Here is a 21,076-nt window from a genome sequence, read left to right on the forward strand (position 1 = left end):
TGTCTCTCAGTGTAAGAGAAAGTGTTGCTGGTCCTGAAGCAGACTGTGAATCATGCAGATGGGGTTTCGTTGCAACAAGTCCAAACAAAACATTACAAAGAGACAAGCCACAAAGATACTTATCTGCCATTACGAGGCACATTGCATGAATTTATTAAAGTGCAAATCATACAAAACATCCCTAAGCCTTGGAAAGTGACTTTCTTAACCTGGAATAAGGCTGGTGCAGTGAAAAAGCAGGTTTCCATTTAGAGCAGTAGGGTGGTTATGTTCACATATCCAGAGGCAAGGCTACAAATTACAGGCAAAAGCCGTGATCAACTGTGTTAGAATGAAAAAAGGATCCACCTGAAACAGTTCCAGTCATTTCTTCACATTTTCAAATGTGACAAGTTCAGTCAATAAATTATGTTTAGGTTTGATCTCACACTCATGTGCAACTAACTCTAAATGTCTAGCTCACTTTAAATCTACAGACAATCACATGGTTACTTTCTCCCATCTCAAGCTTTTCCGGGATCAATGTTTGTTGATTTTGGCCAGGACCTGCTGGAAGACAACTTTGGTCTTTTTAAAGCATCATCACAGAGCAGTTTCTCCCTCTCCTGCTCCCATGTCCACCCTCCTGTGCACCCTACTGTCATCTATATCCTCCCACTCATCCTCAAGCCCATCTTCACTCTGCCGTCTGAGTGGTTGACGCAAGCGAAGGAGGCGGTATCTTAGTGGCACAAGGAAGAGGGCGGGGTCAGGCATGGGGTGTGGCCTCTGTGGTGATGTCACCCTCTCCTGCGGGATACAGGCTCTAACCCGTTCCTCTCTCAGGGTGACACGGCGCTTGTGACTCGCTTCAGGTTGGCCGGGAGAGGCTGGAGGAGGCGGGGACAGAAGCCAGTCCGAGCTCTCCCCTTCATCATCCTCATCCTCTTCCTCTTCATCTTCTTCATCCTCCTCGTCTTCCTCTCCTCTTTCTACCACATTTCCGCTCGGTTCCTCCTGTCCCTCTGAAGCAGGCTGAGTATCCTGCCGTTGCTGGAACAGTTTTAAACGTGCCGTGTGGAGCTCGTGGCAGAGACTCGAAGTGATGACATTTTGGCGTTGTAGCTCACGACTCAGCAGTGTGATCTTGTGGCTACGACGCTTCAGCTCTTCAAGAAAACATCGCTCCTCGTCCCTGAGGCTCCTTCCGAGAGCTGACGCTCTCGCCCGGCCAGCCCGCAGCTCCCCACGCGCAGCGACCATCATGCACTGCTGGTCCTCCAGGAGACGCTCTGCAGCCTCACAGCGTTCTGCTAACTCTGCTTCCTCCTCTGAAAATAAAAGTGAACACAAACATAACAGAAGCATGTATGCACATAACACAGACATAAAAAGAAGTACAGATGTTCAGTGGATAACTGTACCCCTGTGGATGTCAATATATCTTTATGAAGGGAATCCTTTTTTATCTTCTTGACCAATTCTTCTCATGAAAATCAGTTACATAATTTTTTCTCTGCTTTTCTGAGCTCCTTTACTTCCTCCATTACCTCTGAAACCTGTCTAGTTAACCATAATAAAACAGAAATGCTACATTTCTATCAATAATACTTAATGGGTATTTCTGTATTAGAATTATTTTTTAAATATAGTACTTTAATGTTACATTGTGGCGTCGTAATTGCAAGGGCTTAATCACTTTTTAGCCACAGATTAAATTGTATCACTCAATCGTAGAAATAATGTGTGTAGTGTTGTTTCTGGCTTACTGAACTTGTTTGCAGTTAAAGGGATACTTGAAACATGAATCTGTATTGACATTGGGTCATATATGTAGTAGAAATGTGAAGTAAATTTTGAGATTGGTGTCTTCTTGGCCGAGAAAAGACAGAAAGTGTCTTTTTGGCTCATGTGGATGAAAGACACCAAATCCCAGAATGCACAGGACCACAGGCCACTCCCACTAAGGTCCTCTGTATCAGAATCAGAAATACTTTATTAATCCTAGATGGAAATTCGATCGTTACAGTTTCTCCAAAATATACAATATAGCAGTAGAAATATAGTAATAAAAACATTTACAGACATATTTACTTCAACACACAAGGCTGTTTCCTCAACAGATTCAGAGATTTCTTCCAGAAGGAACTGGCATCTTGGAAATTCCTGGCAGAAAACAGACTCTATGTCTGTGTCCATAGGCAAACAGTGAGAGCACCAGCACTACCAGTCCTCCCCGGCTCCTCGCCCTCACAGCCGCCGGCAGGCAGGCCTTATGTCTCGGCTGCTGAGCTGGCAGCGGCCGGCGGCCAGCAATATAGCTGTGAGACGGTTGCTGCCGACAGGCCGGTCTTGTGTCGTGGCTGCCAGCGGCCGCAGCAGCCAAAACACAAGTACGGCCTGTCGGCAGCAACCGTCTCGCAGCTATATTGATATTTTTTCGCCATTATCAGCTTTCTCCATAGAGCCTGTAGCATAGCTTCCAAGCAATATGGCCGACGTTAAGTTTCGATTCTGGGCGTGAGTTCCCACCCACTGATCTGTGATAGGTCTGTAGCATCAGTGGTCGAAAATATAAGGAACTAGCGTTGTAGTTTCACCCCGCTAACTGCAACAGCTTCCGATGACGCAAAATGACGATTTTTGCGTCATCGGAAGCTCCTTTTCAGACTTAGAAATACAAAGATTTCCCATCTCAGGGGAAAATGAGGGCGGGATGCACGACCGTTCAAAAATACTACCAGGTTTCTAATGATACAAATCCTCCTCCTCATCAGCATTGAGTAGTCGCTCATATCTCACCTTCTGTGTTTCTGTCAGGAAACCTGGAGTCCAGCTCACAGCTTAGCTCTGCAGTCAGAAATAGAAGAACAGGAATACAGACAGAAGAGGTAAGATACAGTAAGTTGACCGACAGACAGGTGTTCAATTGGATAAGAGACATAGGTAGATGTAGAGCAGCAGGTAGCAGGTAGACTGACCGTGGCAGCGCCTCTTCAGGTGTGTGATTTCCAGCTGTAAGCCAGTCAGCATGGCTAAGTGCTCCTGCTTCAAGAAGGCGATGCCTCTGTCCACACTGGCCACCTGCCGCTCCAGCCTGCCAGCATCCATGGCTGAACCCCCACACAAGGTGCACACAGATGCTGCTGGCTGGGTGACTTAGAAAGAGAGATTTCCCATGGAAATGCTTATATTAGGGAAGATTTCCAATTTGTGGTCATACAAAGAAGTTGGGTAGCCTACAAAGTGCAGTTCCAATTGCAAACTAATCAAACAGCTTATGCATCAAAATATTGACAAATTATTTTCTATTAGATATATATCTAAACTACTAATACGTTCACGATGCAGCCTATAAAGATGATTTTTCTGCAACATGTAAGCGGTGCATTGAATTACCTTGTAAGCCTAATTGCATATGCTAATACATTATGAAATCTCAGTTTGAATTATTGCCCATAAAGCTCTCTGGTTTCTGCACAGCAATGCAGAAACCTACCTGTAACCGTGCACCCCTCACTCTGCTCATGGCCTACCGTGATAATGAAGCGGTTTGCTCTTCAAAGCGTTTCTCATGGATCCCCGTATCGCTCCGGTATCTCCGTCCTTGATTCAGCAGCAGCAGGGATGGAGACCACAAGAGACTCGCACAAAACGTCTGGAGGGCAAAAATGACACATTTGCTGTTTTCTTTCACCTCCTTAGGTGAGCTGCTGCAGTTAGTCAACGTTTGCGTAAATCCTGCTGCAGTCAAGAGGAGAAATAACCTCCTAATAACCTTCTACGTGCAGAAGACTGCCGCTGTTTTACTCGCACACAAAAAAAACCTGCCATGTATGAGGGGTGATTAGTGCTACGACGCAGGAAGAGGAAGAGGAGGAGCTACATGGAAATAATGCCACCAGTATCAGGCTTACAATTATTTATTTTTAATTCTAAAAATGTCAAATATTAAAATCCAACCCCTTTAAGACCTGCTATCATTTGTTTTACCTCCTGATTTACCTACTGTTGAAATCCTTGCTCCGATATGAACAGAAGTGTCTGCTATATGATAACATTGTAATTGTTACTGTAGCTCAAAATATGCCAATAATAAAGGCTGTATTTGTATTATTGGAAAAACATATTGAGTACTAACGTGACTTTTTATGAAGAACTGCATCCATCTGTTAATAGATTAATAGGCCTGAACGATACAGATTTTTTTAACGCATTTGTATGTAAGTATTCTCAAAATGTATATAATGTGAATTGGACAAAATCTAATTTTTTAGGTCAGATTCTTAAATAAATAAGGCTGCTTTATTTGATTTTTAAGTTATCATACCAAATGAATGTATGTAATGGAAGTCAATATTTCCCCGGAGATGTTTGAAAATTGACAGAAACTCGTCATTTTCTAAAATGAGGTCAGTTTGTCACTGACTTTTTTAGTAGTAAAGTAAGCTGTCGATTATTCAATGATTTTGTTTGTCCATGAAATATGAGAAAAAACGTAATTAATTTCATTTTTTTTTATTCCAGAGTCATGGTGATAACTTCAATTGTATTTCATGAAACCTTTAGTAAAGAAAAAACCTTGATCATTTATACTTTATTATTATTTTTTATTTGATAAAATAACCGTTTACCATCACAACTAGGAAGCTGGAATCAGCAAATATTGTAAAATGATAAGATTATCTAAATACATTGTCTATGAAGCAACTTATTTTTGCAGCCTTAAATCTGTTCTTCCTTAGCGTAACAAGGTTTTCACCCTTTAATTTTTCTATGTGGCACTGATTCTCCATCATATAGCTGTATAAATACTCCATAGGTTATCTCAAGTTGTTTCACCCAAGGATGGATGGAATCAGCATGGTAGTTCAAATATGTCAGAGTCATATAGTGGAATAAAAAAAAAATATTGCAGTAAATGCAATCAAGCTGTACACAGGCAAACATGTGTCATGACTTATATTGCAATTGCTGAAACACAAATAACAAAAACGGCAGATTCAGGCTGATTTGACATACTTCTTGCACTTATGCTGTGAAGTCAGGCCATCATTGTAATTAATACACAATCATTTTTTTTTTAAAGGAAAACATCACCTGGTAAAACTTGATTTTTTGTTTTCTTTATTGTTGCAATCTTTTTCCTGTGAAATGGTTGACAAGAGTGATCCTCTCCTGGCTGCTCTCCTGTTTCTCACCCATGCTGGGGAGGGGAATGGGCTCACTGTGCGGAGAGGTCTCATAATAAGGACAGACTTTTAGATGAGAAGATATAGGAGGGATGTCTGCCATTCGCCATGAGTCCACTGGGGAGAAGAGGTGACTGAACTCCCACACCTGGAGTGGAGTCAGGGGCAGAAGAAAAAGAAAAAAAGATGATGCAAAATTAGAATATGAATTATTATTATAAACACTAAAATGATGGATCATTTGGATGTATCAGATTGCATATCTCACAGGTTTGGCTTTCCACTTGGCTCCTCCATGTGAGTAGGTCTTCCTCTCCCAGCTGAGGGTCACCATCCCTCTCTCCTGCAGCAGAGAGGAGCATACCTGCCTCATGAGCTTTGACACCAGAGCTAGCTGGGACAGGGACAGACTGTCCAGGAAACCGACTATGTGGCACAGCACCTCGTAGGGGAAACAGCTCAGATAATCCTCCCCTACACCGGTTTGGCCTCCTCTCCTCCTCTGAGTAAGGGAGGAGTCCCCTGAGCTCTTTGGCGGCTGGGAAGTGTCACCTTCTGAGACTACAAGTGACGGACGCAAATTGAAAGTCCTCAGCTGCTGACTGCAGGAGAGACAAAATACATGTTAAGATTCAATTTATGTAGGCAAACGTAAGGACAAGTGCAATGTGAATTTCTTTATTTATTTCAAAAAAGCTTAGCTTCAGGGCTTAATCTCTCTCTTAAGAGTTGTGAAAAGATACCAGGTAAGTAAAACTTGTATTTGGTATTACATAGTGTCAATTAATCCAGTTTTTATTTCTGTTTGTTTCAGTCTGTAACCTATAAACATCACAATAGTTTATTATGCTGCTACAATAAGTTTGCAAAGAACCCAAATATTGATCAACTTTTTGCCTTTATTGGATAGAACAACTGAAGAGAGACAGGAAATGTTGGGAGGAGAGGAAAGGGGAAGATATGCAGCAAAGGGCCGAGATCAGTTTCAAACCCATGGCCGCCGCAATGAGGACTATAGCCGCTGTATATGAGACATGCAACATAATTAATAGGCTACTTCTCCTAGTTCAACCACTTTTCTGATCATGGGGCTTATTAGAAAAAGCAGATGCTCTCTAGGTTGGATAGAATCAGCTATATCTGAATCATTTTGATTGTTTGCTTCCATCACTGCAACACCTGTCGGTTTGCCGTTTGCCTGGCAAACCGAGGGGTGTCCAAATCAGCCGTGTGGGAATGCCTTAAAACCGCCTACCTTCTAGTCAAAAAAGAAAACAGATCATTTGGCCTCTGAAGTGAAAGTTAGAAGGAGGATATACTTGCTGCTGTTTTATTGTCAGAGAAGCCAGCATGTTTCCTTGATGTCTGATGTTATCGTCAGGTTTTATGATTTAAAAAAGCAGTATTTATTTCTATAATAAAATCCTAACTTCACCTTGAGTTTCGTGGCCAATTTGGCAGCATCTGCTTTAAAATACAGCTCACAGTCAATAAGAAAACCCAAGTACTTGAGGCTTTCAACATGCTCAATTTGATTTCCTTGGGAAGTTAAAATCAACAGGACATTAGTTGGTACTTCACTTAAATGGGAAAACAACATGAGCTTTGTTTTATCATTGTTTAGGACCAATTTTAGACTGGTAAACATTGAATGCTGAATGCAGAAACTCAAAAGCTTGTGCAACAGATGTAGAACAACAATAGATGATGGTGTCATCGCCATGAAAATGAAACATGGCATTTGACAAATGTTCACACAGGTTATTGATATAAATGGAAAATAGAATAGGTCCTAAAATCGAACCTTGGGGCACCCCCTTTGAGATCTCTAAAAAGGAAGAGGTACACTTCTAAGTGAATCAATGTTTATTTTCATGTGAGGCATTAAGAGTTATGTGTCCGTCCACTTTATGATCCTAAATGTTATATTCAACTTCTTTCAATGTTTTTTGGTCCTAAAATAGTAAATTAGTAGGTCAGACACTTGAATTTCACCATACAGCAGACTGAAGCTGTAAGGTGTCCCTTGTAGGTTAATTGATATTTGTGAACCCTTCGACATGTCATATAATTTTAGCATGGTGAAATCTTACATTATATTTGGTCACATAAAATATTGTGTTGTCAATATGGATGCAAGTGGTGCTTACTTATAGCAGACAGTGGCTTTATGTGTTGAGGGATGAAATCTCTTCTGGATGTAGGTGCACCCAAGATAAGCCAGGGGGCATCTCTGCTCAAACCATCCACTCAGACCTGTCTGAATGTCACTATGGACATTCCTGGAAAGGAGATGACATAAATGCAGTTATTAAACACACAATGTCACCCAGACTGTGTGCATCCCAAACACTGTTAGGGATAAAGAGGATGATAATTCACAAATAAGTGGTTAACAGATTTGCATCTGTTTGTTGACCCATTCTTGATTTCTTAGTGAATAAATTACATTTTTTTGCTTGAAGTTGAAGTTGAACTGCTTTTGTAAGTCCATTGAGATAAGAAAGTTAGACTACTGAAAAGGACATATGTGAGTGGACTACAAAGCTCACCAGGGTTTACATTCAGACAACAAACTCAATCAAACACAACTACATCAGTAGTATTCACAGACACCTGTAATGTGTGGCATATTCTCTGCGGTGGAAGGTGTGACCACAGAGGTAGGTGAAGACGCAGCTGGTTCTGTTGTTTCTGCTGTTCACACTCTCCGCCTGCAGCTGAAGAAGAAGCTTCAAGGGTCTGTCCACCATCACCTCCGCCAGCGTAGTCTTCCCTTTATATGGAGCTGAGTGGAAGGAGTGCGTCTGTGTTCCCACATCAACATAGAGCCCATCAGCTGCCTTTGAAACACTGATCTGTGTGGAAACCAATCGATCCCAGTTACCTATGGATTGTTTTTAATTTTAATGTTATTTAGTTTAGCATACACTCCATAAAGCAAGTGTATTCTGCTCATTTTCATAGTGCTTTAAAACGTTTGTACCAAAGGACACTAGCCATACTTGCCAACATTTTGCAAGAGAACATTTCATACTTTTCTTCTTGACTTTGAAGTTGTTTTAGATTTCATCAATAAAGCCCCACAGAAAAATAGATACTTTTTAGTAAAGCTAGTCTAAGTAATACTTCTATATATATATTTTAAAATATAATTAAAAATGTTTATTTCACATAGCTTATAATTACAATTTTGAATGTGATAGATCTCCCACATTTTTTTTAACAGTACAATAAATTGAAACAATAACCCCTCCAAAAAACAGCAGAAACAGTAGTATGTAATCAAAAGTAATTTATAGAGTAAATCCTCTTTTTTTTGTGGAAACTATAAAAAGAAGAGTACTGAAGACATTGTCAAGTCCAAAAGTGTCATATAGGTTAACCATATTTGATGTTCATTTCCTTTATGGTCATGGGTGCAGGATTCCTTTAAATTTATTTTGGTCAAAAATACTTGACTGACCTTGTGACCCATGACAGCCTCCTCAGCGTAGCCCAGCAGAGTGGCTGCTGCTTCATCAGTGAACCAGTCCTCCTCGTTAGCTCCGAGGTCTGATGTGTCCACGCTGCAAGATTCACTCTGAGCCCGCGCAGTCGTGTCATACAGAGTAACCCGCTGCCTGTAGTGATAGCTGTCAGGGATCTTACAGGGAGACATGGAATATGGAATATGGTTTTACATGTTAAACACTTCATTGATACGTCATTTGTTTTCGACTAAAATAAACACTGTCATAACACAGACGTTTGCAACATGGGTCATGATCTAGATAGCTGATGAAGTTATCTGCCAACAAATCTACTTAGATTGTATTTTTCTATAGTGACTAATGTATTATTACATTATACTGCCAGCTCTAACTCAGCTACATGTTTGTGATGTTGGATGCTTGACATGTTAGCTGATAAAGTTAATGGCAAACAGCAATTAACCAAGTGTCTGGATTTGTTTGCTTATGGTATCACTCAAGACACCTTTTTGCTACATGACCTAGCGAAGTAAGCCATCAAATCCAGACAAAGGTCTCTCTATTACTTGAATGCCCTTATGATGTTGAGGCATGCTTTCTTCTACGTTGGTCACATTCCAATTTTGCCACATGGTCTTAACTGAAAATAACTTGTTGTGCTTTGTGTTGGTCACTTTTTAATTCTGGGTGCCCCATTACACATGTGCTCTTAATACTGTTTAGGATACTCTGCAGAAATGTGACCTCCTTGTGTTTTTTTTTTTGCAAAAGAAATGCAGAATTCTTTATGTACCCAGCTGCATAACGCTTAAGAATGTAACACAGAACTTGCAGACCAACTGATGCTAGGTTACACTGATATAAGTGTAGTCCAGCTTAAAGTTCTTACCTTGAAAGAGCGAAGGGTCTGTACTGGTATAGGCTCCAGGCTGCCATAAACAAAATCTTTCTCCCTTGGAGTACAGGCCTTGATTTGTCCAAAGCTGACCAGCATGCGGCCATGATGCACCATATACATGTTATACTCTTGTGGGGTGAGATCCTCCTGCAGACGCTCCAGCACCCCCTCCTGCCACGGGGCGTGCCCTGTCTTACTTGTATCCCGCATTAGGCAGTTTTTGTCTGTAGCTGCACCATCATTCCCTGTACCTGTTTGATCTGCACATGTTTTCTCCAACACACCATCCTGATGCTTCTGGGCAGTTGCCTTTTCACCATGTTTTGGGTTTTGGTTTGGATTGTCTTGGTTTGCCTGAGCAGCAGCACAGCCACCTCTCTCCATGCTAAACATCATCTCATACATGTTGTATTTCTCTCTGTTGATGCCGCCGACTTGTCCCACATGGTTGTCTTCAGGCTCTCCCAAGCTGTTTCCTGCAGTGACTGTTGTAAATAGCTCTACAACAAATGTAAAAACAATGGATGAGTAAACAAATTAGAAGACGTGAAGTTTTCTGTTTAAAAAAAGTAAACACATGAGTTTTGTCAAAGTTATACTGTACATCAATCACATTGCTCTCAACGAAGTTAATATCTGGCATTACTAAAACAACATATGATTAAAGTCTAAAATACTAGCAGGTAAAACGTATTGTTTTAAATCTTCATGTTCATGTACGGTGGTTTGTGACATCACATTGTTTCTAAAGCCACTTCACGCCAGTGAGTAAACTGAGAGGGGGAAAATGCAGAAACTCTCTACGGAAAAATATAAATGTTTCAAATTTGGTAGGAACTTGGGTATTCATTTAGAACTACCTACTCTACAGTTAGCATTTACAAATAACTCCTAAGTGAAAAAAATCAGCTATGAGGGACTTTATAACCATGCATAATTTTTGTAAGGAAGCATCTTTTCAAATCAAGTTGCGCTGACGCTGCACAATTTACCTCCATCGGATTCTTTGTCAGCAACACCATTTACAAACCCTTCCACCATCTTCTCTTCTTTTTTGTCTTCCTTTATTTCTTCCTCCTCCATCATCTCTGGATAGAGGTGCTTCATTTTCAGGCGGCTGAAAAGGTCTGACTGGTCCACCAGGGCCATGGCAAGATCAAGAGCCTCCCCTTGCCCCTTGTTTTCCTCCATCACATTATCCTGCAGAGCTAGGTTACTGTGTGGGTTTGTTTCATCAATGGGCCAGCGGAGCCACTCCATGGTGCAGCAAATTACACTGGCCGGACACACCTGGAGGTGAGCTGCCTGTGAGGAGCGGGGCAAGTGGAGCGGGCAGCCATACCCAACATTGAGACAGGGCACCCTCACATTGGGGCAGAGCAGCAGGTGATCCTCCTCTTTGCACAGGTGGAATAGAGCTCCACAGTGCAGGCGGCATGGGATGATCGCACAGCACACAGAGACCTCCACACGAGCCCTGCAGCGCCGGCTGTAGCAGGAGTCACAGTGGACATGCTGTCGCACTCTGGAGGCTCGAGATCGAGAACTCTGATTGGATAAGAATGAAAAGAAAGAAGCTGACTAGAATAAAAGAATAATAAGGATGAAGAAGAACAATTAAAGCATAGTGAAAATCTGTGCTATATAAAGATGAAAATAAAAATACTTAAATCTTCAAAGTTGTTGACTCACCATACAGGCCAAAACAGCTCCCTTGTAATCCTGCAAAACAGTACAGAAATTGACATACACACATAGGGCATTGATCTTGAAAACAAAGCAACAAGTAAATATGTTTTAGAATGTTTAGGCATTCCTGCATGCAATTTTCTTTTATTTACCTATCTGGTTGTCTTATGACCCCTCACATAAACCATTTGACCTCTAAGGGTTTCAATTTTGGATTCAAAGCCAGAGACTACAGCACAAATAAACATCACAAAAACAAAGTCACAGGGAAGATTTTGCCCTGATGCAACAGCGTCACTGGAAATAAATCAATGCCAAAAGGCTCCAATTGAAGTGTAATTTTTCCCTGTTTGTAATATAAAATGAGCGAGCACTTGAAGAAAAATTAAAACTAGTGGTCCGTATTGAGAATTTGTTCAGTCATCTGTGTGTGTACAGTTTATGATTTCATTAGTGAGTCAAACATGCACTTTAACACAACTAAAATATTTCAACTTCTCAAGTTGCCCTACTTGTAAAACGCTTGCAAATTAGATAAACGAAAACAGACATTAAAAAAATGTAACATACTCACAAAAGAATCAGCCCAAGTCCTTCCGTAGACGTGTTGTGTCTTCTCTTGGGTTTTATAACGTTGCTTTCTGTCCTTGAGTTCTTGGCAGGTTAAAATTAGCACGGCAGCACCAAGCAAGTTCAGCCTGAGAAGTAACTCCCCCCCTCTTTTTCTCACTTTTCTGTAGTGGACACAGCCACAGATCAGCCTAACTTTAGTAAATATTTATATATTTATTCTAGGGAGGTTTTTACGTGTCTGAGCTCCTACACACAATTACTGTATCTGTTTAAATTACTTCAAATAAATGCACACTGACTAGGGTTATATCTCCATCAGAGAACATGGTTTGGATAAAGAATAAGCCTCCCTTTTCTCTCTGCAGGTTGAAGTCATTTGTATGCAGAACCTATGTGAATTTGGGGGAGAGATTTTCCTTATGCAAGTGGTTGAAGCAGGGTCTTGTAATCCAAACCATGTTTCTGACCACCTGTGTAACATTTCTCAGTCCCTACTCTGCTCTATTTATAACACACACACATAACACAAGACACGCACTCGAACACTTTGGTCTTTCACGTATAAGACAGGGCACAAGGAGCGGGTAAGTTTCCTTTTCCAATTCATACAGCGGTAGGCTACAGTTTACTATTCAATGTTCCCATTTGGTTGTAATGCCACAGACCACAGGTGTCCTGCTAGTGAGTGTGTCAAAATGCATTTAAGCTGATTGTAAAGTGAGGACATTGACAGTGTCCTTTTTGTTTGCAGGACAGACTTCAAGCTTTCAGATGATCTGAAGCATGGTATGGTTTGATTTTACAATCCTTGTCTTAATTCATGGTGTCTGAAACTGACATCAACAGTTTGTTCTTCATCAAGTAAATTGTTGTATCAGAAGCTGTTGTGCAAAAGTAATTTGCACTTTTATGTAAATATTCTACGTTTACTGGATCTGACTCTTGATCCTTACATCAATCTGTTTCTTAACTTTCCTTTTTGTCTTACCTAAACCCAATCAGAGTTCTCGATCTCGAGCCTCCAGAGTGCGACAGCATGTCCACTGTGACTCCTGCTACAGCCGGCGCTGCAGGGCTCGTGTGGAGGTCTCTGTGTGCTGTGCGATCACCCCATGCCGCCTGCACTGTGGAGCTCTATTCCACCTGTGCAAAGAGGAGGATCACCTGCTGCTCTGCCCCAATGTGAGGGTGCCCTGTCTTAATGTTGAGTACGGCTGCCCGCTCCACCTGCCTCGCTCCTCACAGGCAGCTCACCTTCAAGTATGTCCAGCCAGCGTGGTGTGCTGCTCCATGGAGTGGAACCGCTGGCCTGCAAACGATTCCCACTCTTTTTCGAACGTAGAGCTGCATGAAAACCTGTTGCATGAAAGACAACAAGGTGGCTGTCTGGATCTGGCCATGGCCCTGAAGGACCAGGACCGCCTCTTTCACCTCATGAAGATGAAGAAACTGTTCCCAGAGCTGATCCAGAGTGTGGAGGAGGATGAGAAAGAGGAAGAGAGGAGGGAAGAGGAGAGAAGAAAGGAGAAGCAAATGCAGAAAAAGGCTGCTTTGGAGAAGGAGGCAGCAGAAAGGGCGGCTGCAAAGGAAGTCGCCAGGGAGTCTTTTGACTTGTTAAACTCCCATATACCTGATGGAAAAGAAGATGAGGACGAGTCAGCTGAAGATGAATTTGAGCAGGGGCCAATACTCTCCCTTGAGGAGAGAGAAGCTATTGCTAGGGGCTCGGGATTGGACGCGGAAGTGTTAGAAAACTACAATGCCTGGGAGCGCATGTTCAGTATGGAGATGGGCGGATGCAGAGAGGCTGAAGGGGCAGCAGGGGCGGGCAGAGGTCAGGGGCCTGCTAAAGGACAAGAAAAACGCCTGGGAACTTTGACAGAGGAAGATACAGATGAGCTCTGTGTAGGTGCATCCAACATCTGTAAACAGGGGAGAACTGCATGCATTGTTTCCTCCACATCCAACTCCTCCTGTCTTTCAGGAAAACTGAAGAAGAAGAAATTTGTGTACGGACACATTGAGCCCATGAAGATTATCACTGTGCGTACTTTTAAAGTTCCAACAAGCTTCTCTGCCAAGCAGGGCCGCATTCGCAACCCTAGTTTCTACAAGAGGGAGAGTCAAGCTGTAGACACCAGTGACCTGGGGGTGGCGCCAGAGGAGATGCCAGTGTGGGAGGAGGTTCAGGTGAGAAAAAGATCATGTTCATCCTCATAATCTTCACCAATCGTCTCATTTACGGTGGTAACTACGGCTTTTATTTATTCCTACAAATTCTGCGTTAACTTGACAATGGCTGCAAAAAGATGAACATAACACCAACTACACTGTCCCAGGTTGAATGACAATCTGAAACTTCAACTGATGATCCATATAGCTGTATTGGCAGTAGCTATCTGCCATGAACAGAGTGAATAATAAATGAACGAGTGAATAAAAAAGAATTGAAGACGCACCTGCCTCACTACTACTCCAACAGACATTACTTTTTCAAAATAAAAGCACCATCATTTAAAATGTTACAAGAAACAACAAAAACGCATCTTCTATCTTCTATCATGATACCACAGAGAGGTTGTTTTTTCAGAAATTTCTTAGGGAAATATTAGGCTTTTAGTGGTTAAATTTTGCCTCATGTTTACAAGACAGTTTTATTTACTGTGTCATGCCGAAAAGGTAGAATACAGTAAAGGCCTCCTGTACAGTATGACAAAATATGTTTGCTCCTCAGGCCTCTCTGCTGTGCTCCCTGGAGAAGGAGCAAAGGGGTCACCTGATCGCAGAAAGCAGATGCACAGATGGTCTGTTACAAGACGAAGGCACACAGACGTATAACTTCTTGTCTGCTCCTTTCCGGAGAAACACGTCATTGGCAGACCTGACAACTGAAAAACCGCTGGAGCTGCACCTTCAGCTGCAGGTGGAGAGTGTGACCAGCAGACACCACAAGGCCAGCTCTGCCTTTACCTTCCTCTGTGAACACATCTTTCAGCGCAGAGAATACGGCAAACATTATAGGTGGGCTTCATTATTTTCCACATCCAGATTTCCTTTAGAGTACATATTAGTTATCTCAATCAACAGCACCTGAGCTGATTTTGTAAAACAAAACAAAAACATAAAACTGTATCATTCAGGCTAATATGCTCCAGTTTAAATGTTTGTATTTGGCTAAACTATTGAACAATACTAGTGATGATTCATTTTGTAATTGTACACGTTCTCAAACTTAGGAACATACACTGTGACATCCAGATGGGTGTGAATGGGTGGTTTGAGCAGAGATGCCCTCTGGCCTACCTGGGATGCACCTACAACCAGAAAAGGTTTCATCCATCCACACATGAAGCTACCGTCTCCTACAAGTGAGATAAAACACATAGTTTCCTTTTCTTCTTATGTTTGGTACTGATGTACCTTCCTTCAGGTGTATTAGATTAGATTAAAGCAGCATATTATGATTGTATAAAAGGAACATTAGGAGTATAAAGTGATTCAACTATGAGAGGGAACGTTTCATTTGATGTTATGTGTTGCTTTAATTTTGATAATTTTCTATAACCACATGCATAACTAACTTGTTGACCAATAGGACAGCACTGTCTTAATTTAAAGTAGAGGTAGGTAGAGGTGAATGAGTGTCAGTTTTAAAGCTGACAAGTCTTTGCAGACAAAGAAATCCTAGATTAACTGAGAGTATTCAATGAGCCAATGAAATCCCTGCAGATATATTAAAGTAAATATCTCACCACAGTCCCAACTTTGCTTTCAGCGAGGATCTAGGCTGTCTGAGCCTGCATCCCACCACTCATGCCTCTCTGGGTAATACCTCCCAAAAGTCCAGGAGCTCAGCAGACTCCTCCAACACTCAGAGGAAGAGAGGGGGTCGAGGTGGACGAGGAGAGGACTCTCTGAGCTGTCTCCCCTACGAGGTGCTGTGCCACATAGCCAGTTTCCTGGACAGTCTGTCCCTGTCCCAGCTAGCTCTGGTGTCAAAGCTCATGAGGCAGGTGTGCTCCTCTCTGCTGCAGGAGAGAGGGATGGTGACCCTCAGCTGGGAGAGGAAAACATACTCACACGGGGGAGCCAAGTGGAGGGTGACGCAGAGGGTAAGAGGCAGTGTGTCTGTCAGGAGAATCTATGAGGAGTGACAGTTGACATGCTTTCATCAGCAGTACTTGGGCTGTTTTAAATATGTCATTTATATTGAAGCTAAACTGAATAATACATAAGATAGGGTCAAAACTAAGGTGAGAAAACATGAGGCAATACAGAATCTAGTAAAGTACTGTACACAAGTACATGCAGTGATGTTTGTATTAACACTTCAATCTAAGGAATTAAATGCAAACTTTGACAGAAACCATATTTGAGAAATATGTATTTGATTTTATTTGATGGAAACATGTCCCATCTATTAACCTGGAGAAGGCGGGCTTGGTGACCTACACTGCAGCCAGTCAAGGGAGCATATACTGTATGTGTATATATGTGTGTGTGTTAACATATAATGCAATTTGATATTAGCCAATATACTTTTTGAACTTTACCACCACCTATATAACGCTGGGAAAACGTACCAAATCACACTACCAGCAGTGATTAGAGACCATGAACATTGCATAACCCCTGCTGCAGTCTGCAGGAGCATTTTTTGGCGTCTCATCAGTAATAGCACACCTCAAATTTAATAAAAGGTATATTCTTTAAATCAGGCATGAATATTGAGCTCTCTCGCTGACTCTCTCTCTGTCTCTCCTGCATGTGTGTGCGACGTCAGGTGTGGCAGTTCAGCACCTTGTTCTCCCCAGTGGACACTTGGTGTTTCCGAGATGTGCCGTCCATGTCCGAGCACCTAAAGGTGTGTCCCTACTATGAGAGAGAGTCCAGGACAGAGAAGATTCACCTGCCGCGTATCAGAGAGGACACCCACACTACCAGCAGCTGTAAAGGTGCCACTCTGGTTAGCTTGTTTCAGCACGAGAGGATCATGATGTAATGCAAACTTAATGACACTCAGGGCTGCTCTAATATTTCATTATATGTTCATTAAATTATCTAGCTATAGTGGCATGTTGTCCACTCTTATTCCTGTCACTGATGTTGTTGCTGTTTGAAAATAAAACAGGAGCAATTTTGCTTCCCAGATGACTTTCTTGTAATTTCTAAAGTTTATCAGTTGAAATAAAAGCAAACTAAAATAAGTTAAGTACAAAACTGTGCTCTATTCAAGTTTATATTTTAAACAAAAGAGTTATTACATTGATCTGACAACATGAACAAGTAGTGTTACAATCAAATGTAATAATGGAAAAATACAAGCAAGAAGAACTATTAGCCACAGTGGACCTCTGATCCTTGCTCCACGGTTTATCCACAGCATGAGGTAGAAAAATGAGCCATATTGACCAGAACACACGCAGCAGTGGCTCCCTCTAGTGGTTCTTGCTGGTATTGTGAGGATTGGTGAGGAAGTCTGCTCTGAGCAGTCTGTAAAGCAGCACCATGTTCATGGTGGAGATGAGACTCAGACCTGTTGTCCCAATCATGAAGACAAAGCGAGGTATATGTTCACGATGAGACGCCAGCCAGCGGGTCATCCATCCCGTCGTACAGATACGAAATACCAGTAAACTTCAGGTGAAACCAGAGAGAAACTGTGTAAGTACACTTTCTGCAAAAACATGAGATATTAGTAAGAAACATGTGGCCTCTCTGAAACCTCCAGAAATTGAGACACCACCTACGTTCCCAGGTTGAGCCAGCTGGTCAGGCTGTAGGTCACAGAGGTGCAAGGTTCTGCAGGTCCAGTTCTGTTCCCTTGTCCTAGCAGCAGGAGGACCTGTCTGATGTGAAGGAAAACTGAGTTGATCTCAATCAGCAAAGAGACCACAGCAAAGCCCAGATAGAGACGAGAGGTCACAGCTAAAGTGAAGCAGGAGAGTACCTGAGAAAACAGTTTGAGCAGGGGAATCAAAGGTTAACACCAGAAGTAGAACCTCAATAAGTTGTTTTTTTGCTACTTGGAAAAAAAAAAAGATTCTATAATGATTATGCATCAAACAGTATAATACCACTATTTAGTAAACATTATTGAAATGGTAACATAAACAAGCTGAATAATTTATTCATATTTATTAAAAATATAATATTACCAATGTCACTTTTAGATTTAGTATTTTTCCTGGGAATAAATTAAATTGGACCCTTAGAAACCTATAACAGTAGACCTTTAAAAAAAGTTTAATTATTTTTTGTAAGTGGTTAGTTATCAAACCTTACACATTTTAATAAGCAATAAGAAGAACAAGGTTTCTGTTACCAAGTTGTGAATAGTTGGTTTGGCTGGTGTAAATATCCTGCAGCATAACTTGATTCATATAATCACTTGAGCTTATCAGAAAGACCTCCAAAGTGGAAAAGTATATATATATATATATATATATATGTATATATATATACATATATATATATTGACTTTGAACATTGCACCAAGTTGACTTGAACTATGATGAAATAGCTGTGTAAAGGATAAATCTTCTCTCATCTAGAGATAAATGTTTTCTTCTTTTAAAGAAAAAAATCACAAACAACAAAGAGTTGCACAGCTTTAAGCAAACCCACACACACACAAACACATCCTGAAACATGTCTTACATTTTACATTGTGGTACAAAAGTCCGACACACAGAGGCAATCACTGCTGGAGGTGAATGAGGTCATGACCTCTGCTGCCTGAGATTGAACTGTCACACAGATAAGGGCTGAGAGAATAACAGCGAAGGATGACGGTGCATTTTCATTTACTGACCTCGTCATTATCACAACATACAAAAGGTGTAAGGGCTGGATGAATTAAGAAAAATCCTTTAAAAAATGTTAACAAACACAAATGTTTTTGTTTGCATATGTCATATGGAGACATTAGTATTAATTTCTGCCTGTTTAATAACCAGTTAGAAAAGTCTAGTAGGAGCTTTTTGACCTTTGACCTAAGATTATTATTTTATTCTACTTGACTGAGATTAGAGAGAAAGTGTTGTTCAATGACAAAATGAAACTTCTACATTTTTGTAACTAAACTTAAATCTCTAAAATGTTGCCATAGTAGGTCATGCTGATATTGTGTGTAGTTTCAAATAATGAATGAGAAATTATTAAGGCTTGCTCTCTTTGCCAACTGATCACACACACACACACACACACACACACACACACACACACACAGACATTACCGTGGAGTGGTGGAGAAGCACTTCCCGTGACTGTTTAAGTGATTGGTTTAAACTCACATCCAAGAAGTCATTAATAAAATAACCTGCAGGAGAAAAATAACTTTAGTTTTATGTTAGCAAAAAACACTACATCCATACACAAGGCATCATGAAATATACAAAATAATGATCTCATTGTGAGCTTTTGATGGGAGAGACCACAAGAAGGAAATCCCATTATTTGTCTTGGTTTGATTTAAACGGGTTCAAAGCTGTTATCAAGAGTAAAATATGTCAAATCTAAGCATAATTTCTGCCTGACTGACATTAAACAGTTTAACAATTAAGAGTCCAACAATTCAAGTTCACCATGCCATCAGACTACGTCTTGTTTTTTATCTGTTTTTTATTTAGATACCAAGTGGCAGAAATTCCAAACAGTGTGCCTTACATTTATGCAAATATAACCTTGTAAGGACAGAATTCAATTTGCAAGATGAGTAAATACATGTTTTACTTGATTTAATCGAAGCAGTGCATGACCTAGGGAACTTGCTGTAAAAATGTCATAAATCCAAAGAATTAAAAAGACCTCTTCATTTTATCTCCTTTTGTAATTCTTAATAAGGTTAAATGACAAAGAACGTTGTTCTCAGCCTTGAGTGCTGGAGGAAGTAATCTATCTATGAATTTAAAGGTGTGTCAGAGGGAGGGTTTCACCTGTTGATACTGCTACAAGGCAGTGGGAGAGCAAGGAGTAAGAGGAGATCAGGTCCTCCAACATCTTAGGTTGACAGTACAAACTGCACGTCCAGAGAGAGGAAGACAAAAGAGAGATCACAGGAAGAGTATCGAGGTTAAATCGAGGTTGAAGACACCGGTTAACAGCTGCCTTTAATTAAACAGCTTTAATAAGATTTGAAACTTTTACTCTGCACTTTAATATTTCTGAAACATATTTTCAGATTTATTTCATGATTTTTTAAATGTTCTATTTTAATGTTTCTTTTCTTTCCTCTGTCACGATGCTTCTGTCTTGTTTGAAGCACTTTGAATTGCCTTGTTGTTGAAATGTGCTATATAAAGAAACTTGCCTTGCCTATTGTGTGTTTACGCACCATGAAACAGCCCACGCTCCAGTCAGCGAGCTGTGAGCTAAAGATGTCACGGTGTTCCTCCACTTCCACATTTTATTGTGTGCCGGCTCGGGTGTCGGCAGGAATCTGACAACCGTGTTCAGCAGTTTGAAGGAGCACACAGATCCTCCAACAACCAGAAGTGTTGACTTCAAATCCATAACGAAATTGGTGCCCAATGTTTACTTTTACTTTGTATCCCAGCTACTCCTGTGTTCAGGGCACCTGTCAGCTGAAAACGAAGAGGGGAAGAGTTAGAAGTGATATCTCTGCCCTTTGACACACATTCCTGTCTTCAAGTACAGGGAAAGAGGTCATGTTGACTCCTTTTCATTATGACATTGTGGTGTGCTTTTGAAAGAAAGACAAGTCTTACAACCCAAGCCAACTATCATATTTATGCGACAATGACACAATAAAGACATCAGCCACTGTTACAATAATGTGTAGGAGAAGACATTTGATTCAAATCGAGACAAAGTAAACAAATGAAAAGGCTAGGCCTAATTTAGATTGAGTATCCACTTTTTATCCTGTGAAATCCTTGAACTTTACAGTGAACTTTTGAAACTTAAAACGGAGTATGAATGAAAGTATTACCTCCGGTTTTGTAAGAGGTGCTTTTGTCGCCGGTCCATTCAGGGTCGCGGCTGGTGCCTCGTCAGCTCTTTTCTCCACACGGCCGCTGTGAAACACAAAAGACCGGGGTCGCTTTTTCTCTGGGACAATAACTGGCTGAACATGAGCTGTGACATCACAGAGACCGCTCACCTACCGGAGTCCCAGAAGAATCACTTTTTTTTTTTTTTTTTGGGTTGATTTTCACTCGTCTTGTCAATCCTCCTAAATCGTCCACTTTCCCCCCCCGGTCTCCCAGGATCAAGCGATGAGGGTTTGGGATGGATCACCGTGGAAACGG

At 41.2% G+C, this 21,076-nt stretch overlaps 4 protein-coding genes across 7 annotated transcripts; 1 reads left to right on the forward strand and 3 right to left on the reverse strand.

Moving 5' to 3' along the window:
* Positions 1-116: 116 nt before the first annotated feature.
* Positions 117-3,953, reverse strand: LOC109985303 (coiled-coil domain-containing 92B). The gene is made up of 4 exons (XM_020635589.3): positions 3,516-3,953; positions 2,961-3,137; positions 2,782-2,829; positions 117-1,310 (listed from the first exon to the last, which is right to left on the reverse strand). Exons 1-4 carry the CDS (start codon positions 3,553-3,555, stop codon positions 583-585), a joined length of 993 nt encoding a protein of 330 aa, XP_020491245.2. The 5' UTR covers positions 3,556-3,953; the 3' UTR covers positions 117-582.
* A 1,130-nt stretch (positions 3,954-5,083) lies between these two features.
* On the reverse strand, positions 5,084-11,938 carry LOC109985339 (F-box only protein 40). 2 transcript variants are annotated; one of them, XM_065962817.1, is made up of 9 exons: positions 11,806-11,938; positions 11,235-11,264; positions 10,535-11,090; positions 9,534-10,042; positions 8,638-8,817; positions 7,788-8,029; positions 7,322-7,453; positions 5,440-5,773; positions 5,084-5,319 (listed from the first exon to the last, which is right to left on the reverse strand). In XM_065962817.1, exons 2-9 carry the CDS (start codon positions 11,235-11,237, stop codon positions 5,107-5,109), a joined length of 2,169 nt encoding a protein of 722 aa, XP_065818889.1. In that variant the 5' UTR covers positions 11,238-11,264; positions 11,806-11,938; the 3' UTR covers positions 5,084-5,106. The 2 variants fall into 2 exon arrangements, with proteins under 2 accessions (XP_065818889.1, XP_065818890.1); XM_065962818.1 differs by having other exon boundaries at positions 11,802-11,929.
* Positions 11,939-12,262: 324 nt separating this feature from the next.
* Positions 12,263-16,963, forward strand: LOC109985338 (F-box only protein 40). The gene is made up of 7 exons (XM_065962819.1): positions 12,263-12,388; positions 12,556-12,590; positions 12,807-13,994; positions 14,539-14,825; positions 15,041-15,172; positions 15,580-15,916; positions 16,588-16,963. Exons 2-7 carry the CDS (start codon positions 12,588-12,590, stop codon positions 16,804-16,806), a joined length of 2,166 nt encoding a protein of 721 aa, XP_065818891.1. The 5' UTR covers positions 12,263-12,388; positions 12,556-12,587; the 3' UTR covers positions 16,807-16,963.
* Positions 16,964-17,025: 62 nt separating this feature from the next.
* LOC109985326 (TLC domain-containing protein 2) lies at positions 17,026-21,068 on the reverse strand. 3 transcript variants are annotated; one of them, XM_029277674.2, is made up of 7 exons: positions 20,933-21,068; positions 20,758-20,842; positions 20,140-20,389; positions 19,742-19,824; positions 19,043-19,125; positions 17,555-17,754; positions 17,026-17,441 (listed from the first exon to the last, which is right to left on the reverse strand). In XM_029277674.2, the coding sequence occupies exons 3-7, from the start codon at positions 20,316-20,318 to the stop codon at positions 17,243-17,245; spliced, it is 744 nt and encodes a 247-aa protein (XP_029133507.2). In that variant the 5' UTR covers positions 20,319-20,389; positions 20,758-20,842; positions 20,933-21,068; the 3' UTR covers positions 17,026-17,242. The 3 variants fall into 3 exon arrangements, with proteins under 3 accessions (XP_029133507.2, XP_029133508.2, XP_029133509.2); XM_029277675.2 differs by having other exon boundaries at positions 20,929-21,067; XM_029277676.2 differs by lacking the exon at positions 20,933-21,068 and having other exon boundaries at positions 17,026-17,481; positions 20,758-20,918.
* Between the last annotated feature and the right edge of the window lie 8 nt (positions 21,069-21,076).

Source organism: Labrus bergylta, chromosome 14 (genome assembly GCF_963930695.1).
Source record: "Labrus bergylta chromosome 14, fLabBer1.1, whole genome shotgun sequence".
Taxonomy (NCBI): domain Eukaryota; kingdom Metazoa; phylum Chordata; class Actinopteri; order Labriformes; family Labridae; genus Labrus; species Labrus bergylta.

What these genes read in the sequence shown, in the direction of transcription:
- LOC109985303 (XM_020635589.3), bottom strand. Translation starts at nt 3,555, where the DNA reads ATGAGAAACGCTTTGAAGAGCAAACCGCTTCATTATCACG. An exon ending in CAAACCGCTTCATTATCACG is followed by an intron (nt 3,138 to 3,515) that starts GTAGGCCATGAG and finishes TCTCTTTCTAAG; the next exon opens with TCACCCAGCCAGCAGCATCT. An exon ending in TCCTGACAGAAACACAGAAG is followed by an intron (nt 1,311 to 2,781) that starts GTGAGATATGAG and finishes TTTTATTTTCAG; the next exon opens with AGGAGGAAGCAGAGTTAGCA.
- LOC109985339 (XM_065962817.1), bottom strand. An exon ending in TGACAAAGAATCCGATGGAG is followed by an intron (nt 10,043 to 10,534) that starts GTAAATTGTGCA and finishes CATTTGTTGTAG; the next exon opens with AGCTATTTACAACAGTCACT. An exon ending in AGACCCTTCGCTCTTTCAAG is followed by an intron (nt 8,818 to 9,533) that starts GTAAGAACTTTA and finishes TCTCCCTGTAAG; the next exon opens with ATCCCTGACAGCTATCACTA.
- LOC109985338 (XM_065962819.1), top strand. An exon ending in GAATACGGCAAACATTATAG is followed by an intron (nt 14,826 to 15,040) that starts GTGGGCTTCATT and finishes TCTCAAACTTAG; the next exon opens with GAACATACACTGTGACATCC. An exon ending in GAAGCTACCGTCTCCTACAA is followed by an intron (nt 15,173 to 15,579) that starts GTGAGATAAAAC and finishes CTTTGCTTTCAG; the next exon opens with CGAGGATCTAGGCTGTCTGA.
- LOC109985326 (XM_029277674.2), bottom strand. Translation starts at nt 20,318, where the DNA reads ATGGATTTGAAGTCAACACTTCTGGTTGTTGGAGGATCTGTGTGCTCC. An exon ending in GGAGCGTGGGCTGTTTCATG is followed by an intron (nt 19,825 to 20,139) that starts GTGCGTAAACAC and finishes CTGGACGTGCAG; the next exon opens with TTTGTACTGTCAACCTAAGA. An exon ending in AGCTGGCTCAACCTGGGAAC is followed by an intron (nt 17,442 to 17,554) that starts GTAGGTGGTGTC and finishes TTTCACCTGAAG; the next exon opens with TTTACTGGTATTTCGTATCT.